General features: G+C 38.4%; 3 protein-coding genes across 4 annotated transcripts; 1 reads left to right on the forward strand and 2 right to left on the reverse strand.

Moving 5' to 3' along the window:
• Window positions 1-2,409: 2,409 nt before the first annotated feature.
• LOC135484680 (putative deoxyribonuclease TATDN3) lies at window positions 2,410-6,802 on the reverse strand. Of its 2 annotated transcripts, none has more exons than XM_064766310.1 (12): window positions 6,648-6,802; window positions 6,025-6,057; window positions 5,643-5,716; window positions 5,334-5,379; window positions 5,053-5,091; window positions 4,752-4,814; window positions 4,469-4,546; window positions 4,226-4,257; window positions 3,822-3,877; window positions 3,433-3,545; window positions 3,067-3,144; window positions 2,410-2,735 (listed from the first exon to the last, which is right to left on the reverse strand). In XM_064766310.1, exons 1-12 carry the CDS (start codon window positions 6,693-6,695, stop codon window positions 2,592-2,594), a joined length of 804 nt encoding a protein of 267 aa, XP_064622380.1. In that variant the 5' UTR covers window positions 6,696-6,802; the 3' UTR covers window positions 2,410-2,591. The 2 variants fall into 2 exon arrangements, with proteins under 2 accessions (XP_064622380.1, XP_064622379.1); XM_064766309.1 differs by having other exon boundaries at window positions 3,067-3,147.
• On the forward strand, window positions 6,423-9,038 carry LOC135484681 (uncharacterized). Its single transcript, XM_064766311.1, has 5 exons — window positions 6,423-6,565; window positions 7,517-7,607; window positions 7,847-8,007; window positions 8,222-8,350; window positions 8,579-9,038. The coding sequence occupies exons 1-5, from the start codon at window positions 6,455-6,457 to the stop codon at window positions 8,882-8,884; spliced, it is 798 nt and encodes a 265-aa protein (XP_064622381.1). The 5' UTR covers window positions 6,423-6,454; the 3' UTR covers window positions 8,885-9,038.
• An 884-nt stretch (window positions 9,039-9,922) lies between these two features.
• On the reverse strand, window positions 9,923-14,351 carry LOC135484698 (cytosolic endo-beta-N-acetylglucosaminidase-like). The gene is made up of 11 exons (XM_064766339.1): window positions 14,276-14,351; window positions 13,647-13,839; window positions 13,256-13,404; window positions 12,723-12,877; window positions 12,473-12,621; window positions 12,167-12,335; window positions 11,820-11,923; window positions 11,500-11,608; window positions 10,828-11,261; window positions 10,514-10,625; window positions 9,923-10,239 (listed from the first exon to the last, which is right to left on the reverse strand). Exons 1-11 carry the CDS (start codon window positions 14,316-14,318, stop codon window positions 10,225-10,227), a joined length of 1,632 nt encoding a protein of 543 aa, XP_064622409.1. The 5' UTR covers window positions 14,319-14,351; the 3' UTR covers window positions 9,923-10,224.
• Between the last annotated feature and the right edge of the window lie 558 nt (window positions 14,352-14,909).

The raw sequence follows: 14,909 nt of genomic DNA on the forward strand, positions 1-14,909 counted from the left end.
AAGATCTGAGTTCTGGCGTGTCCTTAAGATAATTCGTCTAGTCCCTTGAAAATAAAAGTCAAGCCATGGAAAGAGTATTTAAAAAGTCATGGAAGGTGTTAATAAAAAGATCATTTGATATCTCTTGTAGTCTAGTGTTTGCATTTATGATTGATTATTGTGTGTGATTTTGAAGCTGTCCAACAGCCCACCTGCACGATTGATGTTGTCATAATGCTCAGCTTCTTCCAGCCACAGTGAAATAATCTGTTTTCCTGACTCCTCTTTTTTAGTCGGTAGCTTTAAAATCTGCGTAAATATTGTTTGCAAAATATCAGAATTTTGTATGCTCAATCATTCTATGTTATTTTTTATAAGTTCTATTCATCTTATTCTATTTAACTGTGTATGCTGTAACCATGGTAACACAATTTTATTCTACCCAGTGCAGAAAGGGTTGAACATTTTGCAGTCGGAATGTCTACTTCGATTGATCCCTAATAGTTTGTTTCCATGCAATCAGATGAATTATATAAGTCAGTATTGTTCTGGTCAAAGAGCACATGTATCAAAACCAACTAACTTATTTTATCATACATGTCCATGTACCTTGTGTCAAAAGAAATGTACATGTAATTAATTTCCCTGTCTATCGGTTTAAGACTGTGATCATATTTGAGTTTGACATGAAAAGTATCGAGGACACAGTTACTGGATAACTGGGCCTAATATGTTAGAACATGACAGGTTCATGTAATAAATTTATACACATATGCTGAAGTACAAAGTATTGCTCACTGACCACATTGGTGTACATGTACATCTGCTCACATTACCTTCTGTTCCAAATGGCCTTTTTCAAGTTGCAGTAATGTACAAGTCATAGGAGTTGGTTTGGTTCTGTTTTTGGACAGTCCTTTTGGTTCTTTCTCCCAAAAACTTTGTATCTTTGGTGGTGGTGAATGCTTTCAGTATTATAAAGAGGATGTTCACCAATAATCACTGTATCAAGTGTCTTACCGTTTTATCATAAATCTTTCTACAATTTTCAACACTTCTAAAGAATCTGTACATTCTTTGTCAGTGACTTGTCTTATCTGTGTGTTTTTCATCAGTTTTGCATTTGTAAATTACTTATCTATTATTTTGAAATAAATAACTGATAACTTACTCAAGGATTTGTTTGGCCTCTTCGTTCATTTAGAATGGTCACAGAAAAAAAATGTTGTTATCAAGGATTTGCCAACATCCAAGGATGAATCACAGATGTGCAACATAAAGTCCAATGTTCTCATGGGTGTGCAACAAGAAAACCATCCTAGTTAAGGACATGTCACTATTGACTCCAGTCTCACAGGTCCTCATTGAGGTCATGCCTCATTACTGTGGTCTTTATCACACAGCCTTTTCACAGAACTGGTTGAAGACATGTCTCATGACTCCCGTCCTCATCATGGATCCTTATCCCGCAACTGTCCTAATTCAGGCCAAGCCACATGACTGCAGTCTTTCACAGATCCTAATTACAGAAGTGTCCTAGTCGAAGACACCTAACAATCATGACTACAATCTTCATTATCGATCCTTACTACATAACTGTCCTAGTTGAGGATATGTCGTGGGACTGCGGCTTTCATCATGGATCCTTACAACAAAGCTTGTAGAGAATATATTAAAGGACGCTAATATCCATTATGGAGAGGTAACCAGAAATCTCTGTGCTCGTTGGATGTCAACAGGACATCCATGCCTGACCTTATCAAGGTTATGGAACTTGAACCTCCCTGTCCTTATGAAGGATGTGCCATATTAATCATGGAGAGTCCAACAAGGATGTGCTAAATGATACCAAGTCCAATTGAGGAGTACAACATGGCCAACATCCCAATTCAAAACAAAAAAGTAAATTTGGTAAATTTACTGAATGTGGTTCAGTTCTATTGGTCGTCTCTGACTCACAACCACCTCTAAACAAAGCCTGTCACTAAAACTGAACTTGATCCAGGTCTTGCTGTTTTCGGATGATTTTGGATGATTTAATAGATATTACCTAGCCATATCAGTCCCACAGAACTCGTATCAGCTAGAGGGTGTGACACCTCATTCTTATGTTACTACATACATGTATGATCAGTCCAGTACATGCAACATATGAATTGCCAGTCCTTGATATGAGAACTAGCTTGAGTTCCCCTTTTTGTTTTATCAAAGATTTGCCATACATTGTACTAGTAGTAAACATGTAGTAGGAGTTAGGAAAACCCCATTCCTGATTCAATATGTGCAATCATACCCGAGCTCCACCAAAGCAAACCCTCTGTATAGTGTATGCCTTGCTCTGTATGTAAGTGTTGCACATTCATGTATTTATGTCCCCATTACAATCAAATGAATTAAGAATAAACCAAGCAAAGATGTCAAAAACACTACTTTATTTCAGCTTGAGCTGTCAATGATGTGACAAAGACTAGTCATCACCAATCACAAGGCGGTCTTTTTCCACGTTCACAAGACTGGTGTTAGAAAGCAGATTTTCACAAACGGAGGTATAAATATCGTTTTAGCTGCAGTCATGCCAAATGTTTTTACTGTCTTTTATGATTTGCTTTACCTCATATCTTGATGAATCGTTTAAGTTTGGGAAATAATTTCAATGCATTTTGTGTCGTCACTTTCATCACAGTTTCCATGTCAATCTTCTTAATCTTAGCGACATATTCACAGGCAATTTTTATATTGGCTGGTTCGTTTCTAACCTGAAAATAAGATAGTAAATAATGATGACCAGAGGAACTGGCTAAAGTATAATGTGCCAATTTGTTTGACTATCTTTTGATCTGTGAAGTCTTTCAATCAGCTACATGTAACTATTAAATTTATGCTCTCTGTATTTATTTCACAACGATGGCATATTTCATGACGGTGAACTCCCAACACTGGTACTGAAACTGTGCATTGTAGCACAAAGTAAACTGGATGTACCAGGAAACAACTAGATATGCACACGTACATTTCCAGGAATAGTTTGATAACATCCTGGGTGATCAATATTTATTTAGAGAGTGTGGATACGTTGGCCTATCTTACCTGTTTCTCGGGCCCAAGAGCAGGAGAATCAGTTTCTAAGAGGAGGTTTTCAAGAGGTATAGCCTTCACCAGTTTTTGCTTCTTGGGGGGAGATGAAAAAGGAATTATTATCAGGTGAGGTAAACTGCAACAGCCAGGTGATGATTTGTCAGAGGTTTCTTCATAAAAATAAACTGCTGAGTATGAATAAGTGTCCCTTGTTTTGACAAATTATGAAAGAAATGTTTAAAAAAAAGTATCCGGGGAAGTCTCGTTATATACTGAATTTCTTACAGTGGACATAATGTGCATTAGGGCCCTTTGAGTTGTTCTTGACAGCCTGGATTACATAAAAGTTACGACCACAGAAAACTGCTGAAAACTAACCTGTTCACTTCTGACTATGGATGGAGGTATAGAGAAATAATAACCACACTGAACGCCTTCCATGGCCACAGCTGCTCGGCCGTCAAATGCGTGGAGAAGCACATCTGTAGCACCTGCAAGGGAAGAGAGAGAGATTCTCTTCAATACAGATTCGTGAGTCAAGAGTTGACAAAGTAACAAGGACATTCGAGGCTTTTTTAAGGCTCTCTTATGAGATGAGCTAGATACAAGGTTAGATTGCCATCCATGATCAGATTTTGTATCAGGCTACAGGAGGATTCTGTCATTTGATAATAGTCCAGCAGACTCATCTCAAGGTCAGTAGGAGGTTTTTTATCAAGTTATATCATACAATGTTTACAATGTACATTTTTAAAGATTCTTCTCACCTTCTTCTTTTAGTAACTGTATTGTGGGTCGTCCAGCTGATCTTGAGTGTACATTGCTGAATTTCAAATGAAACCCCTTACTATTTTTTTAAATGAAAGGATCAATCAACATTTACTTTGAAATAGGCAAACTTAACACAGCTTTCTTTCTCAAAGATCAAACATCACCATAAATGGTAAGGCCATACAGCAGTGGCAAGAATCGACTGATTTTCAGATTGATACCTTTTTAAAATGACTAATTAGCACAATAAAATAATCACCCTGGGCAGACATGTGTACTGTGTCCAAATCAAATTTGATTTCAAACACAAATTATTTGAAGTACATTTGGTTTCTATCCAACAAGCTTTACAAGTAAAACTGGCCTTGCAACAAACACATCTGAAAATCTCCATACTTACACTGGTAAATTATACTTTTTGGCAAGCGCAACCTGGAAGACAATCATATAAACTTCATAGCCAGATATTGTAAAATGGCCGTCAAATAAACATATTCAGCCATAAACAAAACTAACACAAGTCTGCTGGCTATATATAGCCTAAGCAGGAAGGCTAGTCAGGCTGGAGCTGATCCTGGATTCCGTAGCATCAAGCAACCAAATATCATGGATTCGTCTGAGAATAAAATAAATTTGTACTTACCTGTCTCCTGAGGACCTCACGCTGAGCTTCCTTGGTTTCATCTGTTGGACAATTCCTTGGTACAAAATCCAGTCCAACCTGGAGGCAAAAGAATCAATGACGAGTAGATAAGCAGCCCCGGGGATAGCTTGTAGGAGCTTGCTAAGCATCTTGGAGCTGGCTCAACCAGTGGTCTACATAAGAGCTTCATACAGTGATGAACGAACACTGTATATGCTTTGCGGATGTTTTGATTGAGAAGTGAAATGAAACATCAATAATTTAAGAAAAGAATCATCCTCACCTCACCAATGGCAAATAATTGATCACTACTTTTCTCTATGAATGGCAAGGCTGTCTCCAGATCCTGAAAAAGAACATACTCAAGATTGGTCTTTGACCCTGGATACCAATGAGAACTCATGTCGTAAGTGTTTCCAGGGACTCAGAAATCACATTTGGGTGGTTTTGCTACTACTGCCGACAAAGCACTACTGTAGTCTGTTCCTTCTTTTGCCGTTGTTAAATACTGATACAAACACTTTTTTTCAGCTATAAATGATATTTATCATCTATTCTTTATTAATTCTTGATTTCATGTTTACCTTTACTGTCACACTCCTTTGCTCCACTCCAGGTGTTCCCTGAAATAAGGAAAATAATTTTGTCAATTCAATAAATTAACCATGATATCCTCAAATATTCACGGAATTACTTATTTCTGCTCTTCAACAAAGGGCTACAGCATATACTTCTTAAAGAGACAGAAGATCACATTTATAATCTTTCACCAATAAATACTGCACATCAAATACGTCATTGGGCATTTAAATCAGCCTGCTTGGTGCAAAAAAGGACATCAGATGAATTAGTCTGTTTTCCCTACCTGAACTGGATGCAGGCCTAAACAAGGAAAGGCAAAGTCTTCGTACCTGATTAGTAAAAAATATTTTAACCTAAATATGACAGAAGATAATAAGTGACATGACATCAACTAGAACATCATGAATGGAATGAAACTTTACACCTTGCAAAGGTGTGAGCAACTTATTTCCGTTAGGGGAGGGGGCAATATGGTTTGGGGTGATGCTCTGTCAGAACATCACTTTTTGTCTTAAAACTGTATGAAAACCACTTTTTTCAGATACTCTCCACTTACTACAGCTCTGGGGGTGCAAGGGGTTGAGCAACTTACTTTTCTGCTAGATCTAAAATTGACTGAAATTCAGTAAGCCCTTCAGCTACCACCAAACAACCAAGGACATTGGCCTGAAATAGATATTTAAACTCTCTCAGATAAATCATTTCAGTGTGTTATGAAAGATACCTGAAAGTTTCATTCAATAGATCAGACGAGCAAGAAATGTTTCCAAAAATCTTCTTTTTTTTACATTAGAAATATGTTTATATAGTAATATCATAGGCGGTCTGCTCTGTGCCTTTATCTTTTTTTCATATTTGTCTTTTTTTCATATTTTCCTTTGACAAATTTAACAATATGACTTAATGGGTAAATAAGATATCGAACAGCACATCTCGTGTCAGGTGGATGCAATAAACAGTCTCTAAATACATACCTCTTTTGCTCTAGCTACCACCTCATCTCTATCCTGAAATTGAAAGTTTATTCTTTAAAAAAATAGTCTCATTCACCTTATGATTATTAACACCGTCAGCGCCGAACCACGTAGATCTACGTGGCCCAAATCCCCCCTCTTTGAGCTGGTTATCGGAGTCTCATGGACTTCATGAAAGAACTATGCCATCGCCATCTTCAGGGCACGGTAGGAACTGAAAATACCGTGAAAATACCGTTTGGTATTTTCAGTTCCTACCTTGCCCTGAAGATAGCGATGGCATAGTTCTTCCATGAAGTCCATGAGACTCCGATAACCAGCTCAAAGAGGGGGGATTTGGGCCACGTAGATCTACGTGGTTCGGCGCTGAAGGTCGAATTGCAGTTCTACCAGTCCGTGTACCACACTGGCATGATCAAGCTTGCATGCAATGGACTGGACCAGACTACCTGGCAGTCCATTGCGTCATCCTAATTGGGTGGAGGCCGAGCTACTGCGTCCGGAGTGTAGACTGGACTGGAATGACTCGGAGACTGACTCGGTGAGTGTGACTGGCCACGCCCACCATAAATAATGCATCATAATATATTGTTTTCACTGCACACACCTTCGCTTTTGCTTACCTCGTTAAAGTCTGTTGCTACAAGGTGACAGTGAGCATCAATGAACATTTCTGGTTGGTGAGGTTAAAAATATTTGAGTCGATCTAACTAAAATCGTAAAAACAAAACAGCTCTTCGCATTTTCGTATCAAAATTGCAGCGCACATGCACTTTCAGTTTCGTAAACATCCGGTACTACCCGCATGCGCAGATTGCCCTCGCGGGATGTTCAAAATGGCTTCCGCCGGTTCGACTAACGATGAAAATGATGAAAATAACTGGAAAATTGCTTGCTTCAGGAGTAGAAGTTGTCGTTTAATAAGTAATCAAATCAATGAATCAATATTTGAGACCATAGCAAACAACGATGCATGGTCTGAGCAGCAGAAAGAACTATTTAAAAAGCGTTTCACGGAGGTTAGAAAATGTGGTATTATTGTTTGTTTGTCCGAAAATAGATCGTGTGGGCAATTGCATACATTCATTTTGTCGGATGCCTGTTCCTGACTTTTTGATCTGAACACAACAGAAGCCGTATAACGAAGAATGATGTTTATCTCAAAACCTGCAACAAATAACGAACGAGCTGGCCCTTATATACTACATGTACTAGTGCGATAGATTCGCCAATTTCTTCAAGCAGAAATTGGTTGGATTTCCTGTCAATTTGAATTTGTCATTTGAGGAATATTCATATTGGGATGACACTTTCTCTCTGACTCTGAGACTCTGGCAGTCTGGGTGTACTGTGATTATACAGAGATATGACAGGTCTCTCGAAACCTACAAGAAACAATTGGTTGAATCAGGGACCAGGAGATTTTTTCTTAACTCCTGGTTGAATGAACTGCATCATTTGTGACATTTAATCTTTTGTGATCGTTTTTCAGATATACGAAAATGACTTAAGTAACAGTGTTCTGATAAATGGGCAGAACTTTAACAGTGTTGATGATGATGATGGAGAAAATGATACAATGGGTAGGTTTTTGTCTGCTGCTAAATTTGTCAATTGTCAATCTAACCCCTAAGAGGGGGAGTGATTCACCAGTTGTATGGAGTCAGCTCTTTTAGGAAGTCATTCATGATGTTATCGTAATTCTAAGATTGTACATTTTTATGAACACATTGGCCTCTAAGATGGATGATAATATTTATATTGTATTGGTAAACTTTTCATCTTTATTTCACTGCCATTGATGCTTTACTATTTGTTCCAGAATTTGAACCTATCAATCAAGAGGTCCAGCATCAATTGGTGTATGACCTGCCACTGGGATTGAACGATGCCATAAATGTAACAGCAAAAAGAAGAAAGACCTATCCTCCAATCTGTAAACACTTCCTGAAGAAGGAACTCAGAATAAGGTGTAGATGCATGGTAAGTTTGCATGAAAATCTCAATAATAGTGAGGTTAAGTGGAGTGACTTTTCGTTGAGACTCAATTAAGATCATCTGGTGGCATTTTCAAATCAACTGTCATTCCTAATTACCTTTCATACATTGTGAAGATTATTGTGATGTACTACCACATCTACCAGTTTGTGGTTTTAACTGTGAGAAAGTTATCATTGTTTTTTCGTCTCACTTTCAGGAAAGATTAAAAGTTTCAGTGTCGAGTAATTCAAGGATAAAAGGTTTTCCTACACAACCAACTGATGACTGCAATGAAACAAAGGCATCACTCGTGTCAACCATGGGAGAAATGTTAGAACTTATGAAGGTACAGAATTTACATCTGCTGTCTATTATATAATGTATTTATGTGTATGATATTTACATATTCCGGTAGCTACTGTATACAGATTTAAAGTTTTCAGCTCAGCAGGTTTTTCAGTTACCGGTATAAAAGTGACGGAATTCACTCTTGGAAACTTGCCCTACTATCACTCCTTTTCTGCACATGTAATACCCATACCAGTAAGTGATCGTTATTTTGTCCTTGTTTCAGGATCTTCCCAGTTCTGTGGAAAAAGCTAAAGGACTTGAACAGCTGCAGCTTCTGGAATTAAAAACAAAACCTTCGAAAAGACGACGGCAAAGTTCGAAACCTAAACCGCTGATACCGAAATCTTTAGAGGAGGAAGTCATAGTGTCTGAAGCCAATAACAATACTTATCATGATAATGAAGGATTTTTGAAAGTGTGCAATGTTTTACTTGGCAGAAGTTGCTTCATATCAAGCATGTCTAGTACGTATCTGAAAGAAGGTTGTCCATCAAATCTGAGGAAAAGTGGATCACCTGGAGATAGCTGAGGTTTGCTTTGAAATATTAAGCAAAGCTATGTACATCTATTATGTATATTTTGTAAATTAGGGAGTGATCAAGAAATAAGATATTTCTTTGCAATGTAGAAAAGTATCAGCTAGAAAAATGTAAATTTTCATGTACAATATTGTGTGGAGTGTCTTTCTGGTAAACTTACTTCTAGTAAACTGTATTCTGTAAATAAACTTGTGTATCATTGTAAAAATGTCCTATCTTGTTATCTCTTCCATTTCTCTTGGCCATGTCAGCCAATGGCATGCTACTGATGTTACTCAGACAGTTGCAACATGTCCAAGATTGACAATTTAATAAGAGTGGCACTCCGCTTGAGTGTGTTTTGCAAGTTGTGTGGGGAATTCTAGCTCTATACAACAAACTGTGTCTTCACAATTGAATCTCTCCAGGAACACATGAACAAGAGGTTGCATCTGTCCCACCGAACCTCCGACTCCAGAAAGAGGGCTGACCATGTCTTGCGGTTTCTAGCACAACCAGTGAAGTAGAAACATCTTGCTCGCTTTTGCACAGCTACAAAGTGGCATCTTCTTTCTGGCACAACAACTGAAAGAAGGGCGTAATCTGACACACTTGCATACAGAAAGGTTTGTGTCATACTGTTACTGGCACAATCAATCCAAACGAGTGACACGTTGCTCTTTCTGGCACTATCACAAACAGAGTTGTGTGTTTCTCTTTCTGATACTACTTCAAAAATGATAATGTATTGCACGGTTTCAGGCACAGTCATCAAAAGGTAGTATCACCTCAGTCTTTCTGGTACAGCTTCAGAAAAAAGTGGTGTATCACTGATTTTTGCATATGCAACCACAAAAAGGGTGATTTCTGGAGAGCTGTGATGTCTAACAATTAAGAATTAACAATTATGGTGAAAAACATCATGTGCCAGTTTCCATGGTATCAGGGCCACGCTATACTGAGATCTTCCTTCATACAAATAATCTATGCCTTACCAGCATAGAATGTTAGGTAACAAAATAACTTGATACATGGTTGACTTACTGAATTTTTATTATCATTTGAAAAAGATTAATACATCTCACACAGCTGTATATGATAATCTGGGTGTAAATACATGTATGCACTATGATATACTGGTACATTTTTATACATGTACATGAATGGTAGCCACCACCAGTACATTACTCAGTTAGCAGTTCACATAAAATTGTGTCATAATCACATTTTAAACATATATTTATGTGGTTGAATTGCCTCTCTTTCTGTTCCACATAGCTCTGCTCAACACCTGTCCTTCCTGACCACAAACTGACAAAGATATCACAAGTGTTGCATGTTCTTTTCTTTCTTAGGCTTCAGCAATCTAAAAAAAGAGAACACGAATGAAAATTAAGCTATAAGTTGTAAAGAGCATGTGTCTCATGACTGTGGTAAGTGCATTTGATATTGAAACTGTGTAGGGTGAACAAGTGTACAATGAAGAAGAGATCAATTTGGAAATAAGAAGCAAAATATGATACATGTACATTGAGCCGTTTTGAATTCCAAAGGTACGTAACTGCATGGATTTAGCTACAAGCTTGTTATTAAACTGGAATGCCCAAACAGGTTCTTTCCAAGAAGGAAACATATCTTACCTGTAATTCTCCAATGAGTATTTTAAATGGTTCCTCGGTCTTTGACACACAGCCAAAATTGAGACCAACTATGGCTGCACCCAGTAATGACTCCTCCTTGATGATGACCGATCTGAAACAAAGTGCAAAGGTAAAGAATGAAATTCTTCCCCAAGTTATGTTATTCATGACAGAGTGGTCAGGAAAATTGTTGGCTTTACAACTGTTGTTTTCAGAACGTCAGAGTGCTTGTGCTTGAGTTTTGACATCATCACCAGGAAAATGCAGCATTCATTACCATACCAGATCAATATACACGAATGGAGGACTCTCACCTCTTACACCAGCCATTAACACACTTCTCTCCTGCCACATACTCTTTACCATGACAAGACACTTTCTCCTGGACTCCATCTTTTTCACTAGCAGACAATCCCCGGACAATCAATAGCGACTCTGCATCATCTACAAAAATCTGCATCTCCATGAACAAATCGACTCTTTTCCCAGCAGTGATCTTATAAACATATTCAATTTTTAGAGGACCAGGTATTTGAATCAAAGCCGAGAAGAGTCTGTAACACAAAACATCTCCTTGTGGCGTTCCTGTTAACTCCAAGCAGCCGCCACCCTTGTAAGCATCAGAATTACATAGTCTCATGCATTGGTTTCCTTTACAGCTTGACGCAGGCGATTTGAATTGAGAATTCAGGAATGTTGGTTGCAGTTCCTGTTTCGTCAAGTTGTGCCAGGCCGCCTCCTCCTCCACCTAAAGCACATAAATATTCATGAGAGACCAACAAATCATTTCACAGCACTCACCACTTTGATACTGGGTGTTTTTACACATTGATTCTCAGTGAGCATTTGGTTAATTTGAACAAAACGTTAAAGCTTTTCTGGCAAAACTGCCATCATACCACAAGAACAAGTGTACTGATCTCTTCAAAATCCATATGGCAAACCTCGCAGGACTATGATTTTCTTTCACTATAGCGCTGGCTTACCTTTCCTTCCATATAATATTTTCTTCCAAATCCTTGGCAAAATGAAGTTGACAGAGGCAGTGATGTCGGACCATGAACATGGAAGCAATTCCTGATGTTTTCCCAAAACCTGCAATTGCAAATTTGGTTCGTTTTCTCTCAAAGACTCCTGTTGTTGATTTTTTAAATGATTATCCTTGTGAGGACGCGACGATGTTCACATTTTAATTATGCTAATGATATCTTCACCATACTGCCCCTTTTTCCAGGTAAAATTGAGCCCACAGACAAGATAAAGTAAAAGTGCTAGATTCACAGATATAACTGATTAAATTTCTCACCTATTTTCATTCTCCATGAAGTTTTCCACTCCCTGTGTTTCATAGACCCAGCCTTGAGCAAAGAGAGCTATGGACATGTTATGTTTGTTGACAGCATCTAAGGCCTGTTAGAAAAGGATAAGAAGTTATTAAAGTGTCATACAGAATCTTGAATTATTATTGCAAAGAAAGCCCAAAACAACCTTACATTCTCTCCAAGAATTCTTTGTACGTATGGTTAGTTGAGCTGCCATCAGACAACATTTTGTTTGGATGCAACAGCTGAGGGTCTATCACATGATCCTACACTTTGCATCATATTTAAGATAAAAATAACTTCGCTGGCTTCCCCCTTTAAATGTACTCGCCTCTTTGACATCATATCCTCCTTTAAATCCAGACCTCCCAAACACATCAACACCAACGTAGACATCGACAGGACGACCAGCGTCTACTGCCATTTTAGCCGACGATTCAAGGCCTTTATCCTTCCAGCCATAGTTTAGGAATATACCATCACAGACATCGAAGTACGCTCTAGAAGACAGAGGTGACATTTTAATGACAATAGTGTTTCGAAAGAGGACTTTTTATAGATGCTAAATAAGAGATGCAAATCTGATAGTGGGCCAACATGCTGTCCTACTGAAATTGAATTGCTTGAAGGAACTTACTTGTTCAAGTCATTGAGCTGATCCTGCCACTTAAGGTTGCCATGGATTGTGACACTATCGTACCAGAGGACAGTAGAATTTGGGATCTCTGCATGCATCTTTTCAGTAAGCCGCTTCACGAATTCAATCAGTTTAGGAACTTGTTCTTTCTGTCAATAATAAAGAAAAAGATTATGAAGTTGTTTTTTCTGACATAAATTAAGGAACAGATTAAATTCTCAAAAAAATGAAAGTACGGTCGGAACCTCACCTCAATCTTATTCTCTATATTAACAAGCCAACCTTCAAAGTTATAATATTTGGCAATCTTGACCATCTGATCAATCACTTGGTTTAAGATGTCCAAAGACTCGAGAAATTTGTGGCATAATTTGTATCCATCATCCCATTCTGTGATCAATGTTCCTGAAATACATTGAAAGATAAACTACCATTTACAACTGTGTATCAAGTAGAGATTCTTTAATCCATATTTGCTTATATGCAAGAGGAAGCACCTCTAGTCTAAGGCTGATAAATTTTGGTCTCAACCAGCTGTATCAGAAAGGGTTACCAACCGCTCTCGAATGTTTGACAAGATGCCTAGCATGTATTCTGCTATATTGTAAAAAAATAAATCCATATAATACAAGGTTTGTAGGACTAGGCCTACAGAGATTCAAGGCTGTGATGCAGTCCCAATTTGAACATTTCTTGCTTGTGCTTCACCATATTTGAACTGCTCAACCAATACAGAATTCCAAATAGGGATTGTATGTGAAGGTGGGTGAAAAAAATGTTTACCCATCATCTGCACCCCATGTCTGTGAGCTGCATTGGTCCAGCCACATGGTGGAATAGTAATGAAACTGTGACTGAAGTAGATGAAGCTATCTATATACTGCCAGTGGTAGAATCTGTAGGGGTCAGCCTGCTGTACACCATTGACAAACCTAGAAGGAATAAAGGAAAACAGATATTTGATCGGACTGGTTGCCTTTTTTGTGCAGAAAACTGTCTTTGTTAGACTAGAATAGCTATTCTCCAAGGATATTGATGATTTTTCTCACTGCCACCAGACTTTGATTATAGCATTGCTTGCAATCACAGGTGCATGGAAATAGAATTGATTTAACAGTTACCGAAGGATCAGACCCACTGCCACTCAATTGAACTTTCCATCCAAGTTACAAACCTGTCTTCCAGGTAACCACCCTTCATGTCATGACACAGTGTGGTCCTTGGAGAATTGGGCTGCTTTGGTGTGCATGTCTGAAGGTGTACCACAGCTTTCCCATGTTCAGTGTCCTTGTTTGGAGTCCACTGCAGCAGTTTTTCCAGAGTCTTCAGTGGTTGACATACAGGCTCACCAGTTTCTTGGTCATAACCTGCCCAGAATGAAGAAAAACGAAGTCTACACTACTTCGCTCTCTGGATGCTGTTCAGCCTGTTCCGCTAAGACTAAGTTCTCTCCATCCATCCGGAGGTGTGTGGTTCATTACCTGTTTGACCAGACTCGCACATGTCCCAGGGCAAGTTACATTATCAAAGGGTGCTAATTGTTTATGTAACCCTCCCTTGGGATCTCCCAACAATAAATCAACAGAAGTTGTGAGATTTTGATCTACATGGCGCTCCATAGAAAATAGTGTTGTACATTTTTACACTGAAAGGCGTGTACATATGAGTGGACTTCCTATTATTTTACATTTAGAGACAATGTGTATACATAATATGGTTTGATCATATATATCGAGAGTACATACAGATACCTTAACAAGGATACCACCATTTTCAATAAGGTCATAAATAGGCTAAGCTTACAAAATTGAGGCAAATGCATCGTCTGTTCACAGGGGGCTGTCATTTCCGAACTAGGCTATCTCCCGGGCGCCGGGCCGCGAAATTTTTTTCTGCAGGATACTTCTGCCACAGTGTACATCTGACAGCCAATCACAATTGGCGCGATCTTTGACGTCACACTGTTTATTTATGCATGATAATGCAAATACAATGGACGATACCGAGTCGCATGCCGAGTGCCACTTCAACTGTGAATGTGACAATAGTTCATTGTCTGACCCCAATTATGCTCAACTCAAGGTTTGTGTCGTAATGTTTAGGAATGAATTGCACAGATTCATTGTAAAATTGATGATATTATGCGTACAAAAGAGGCATCAGCTGATCTGATCGCTACATTGCAGTGCATGCATTGATTTGTGAAATTTTAAGGGGCAGTGACACTGACAGTGTTGCCAATGTTGATAATTATTAAAGGGACAGTGTATCCGATGTCTCGCGATTTGTGAAATTTTAAGGGGCAGTGACACTGACAGTTGCCAATGTTGATAATTATTAAAGGGACAGTGTATCCGATGTCTGCTGTTGAAGGTATCAGGCCTATTTTGGTAGTTTGAACATTGTTGAAGGGCCATTGTATATAAAACACATTTTG

The sequence above is a fragment of the Lineus longissimus genome, chromosome 3 (genome assembly GCF_910592395.1).
Source record: "Lineus longissimus chromosome 3, tnLinLong1.2, whole genome shotgun sequence".
In the NCBI taxonomy this organism is placed as follows: Eukaryota; Metazoa; Nemertea; class Pilidiophora; order Heteronemertea; family Lineidae; genus Lineus; species Lineus longissimus.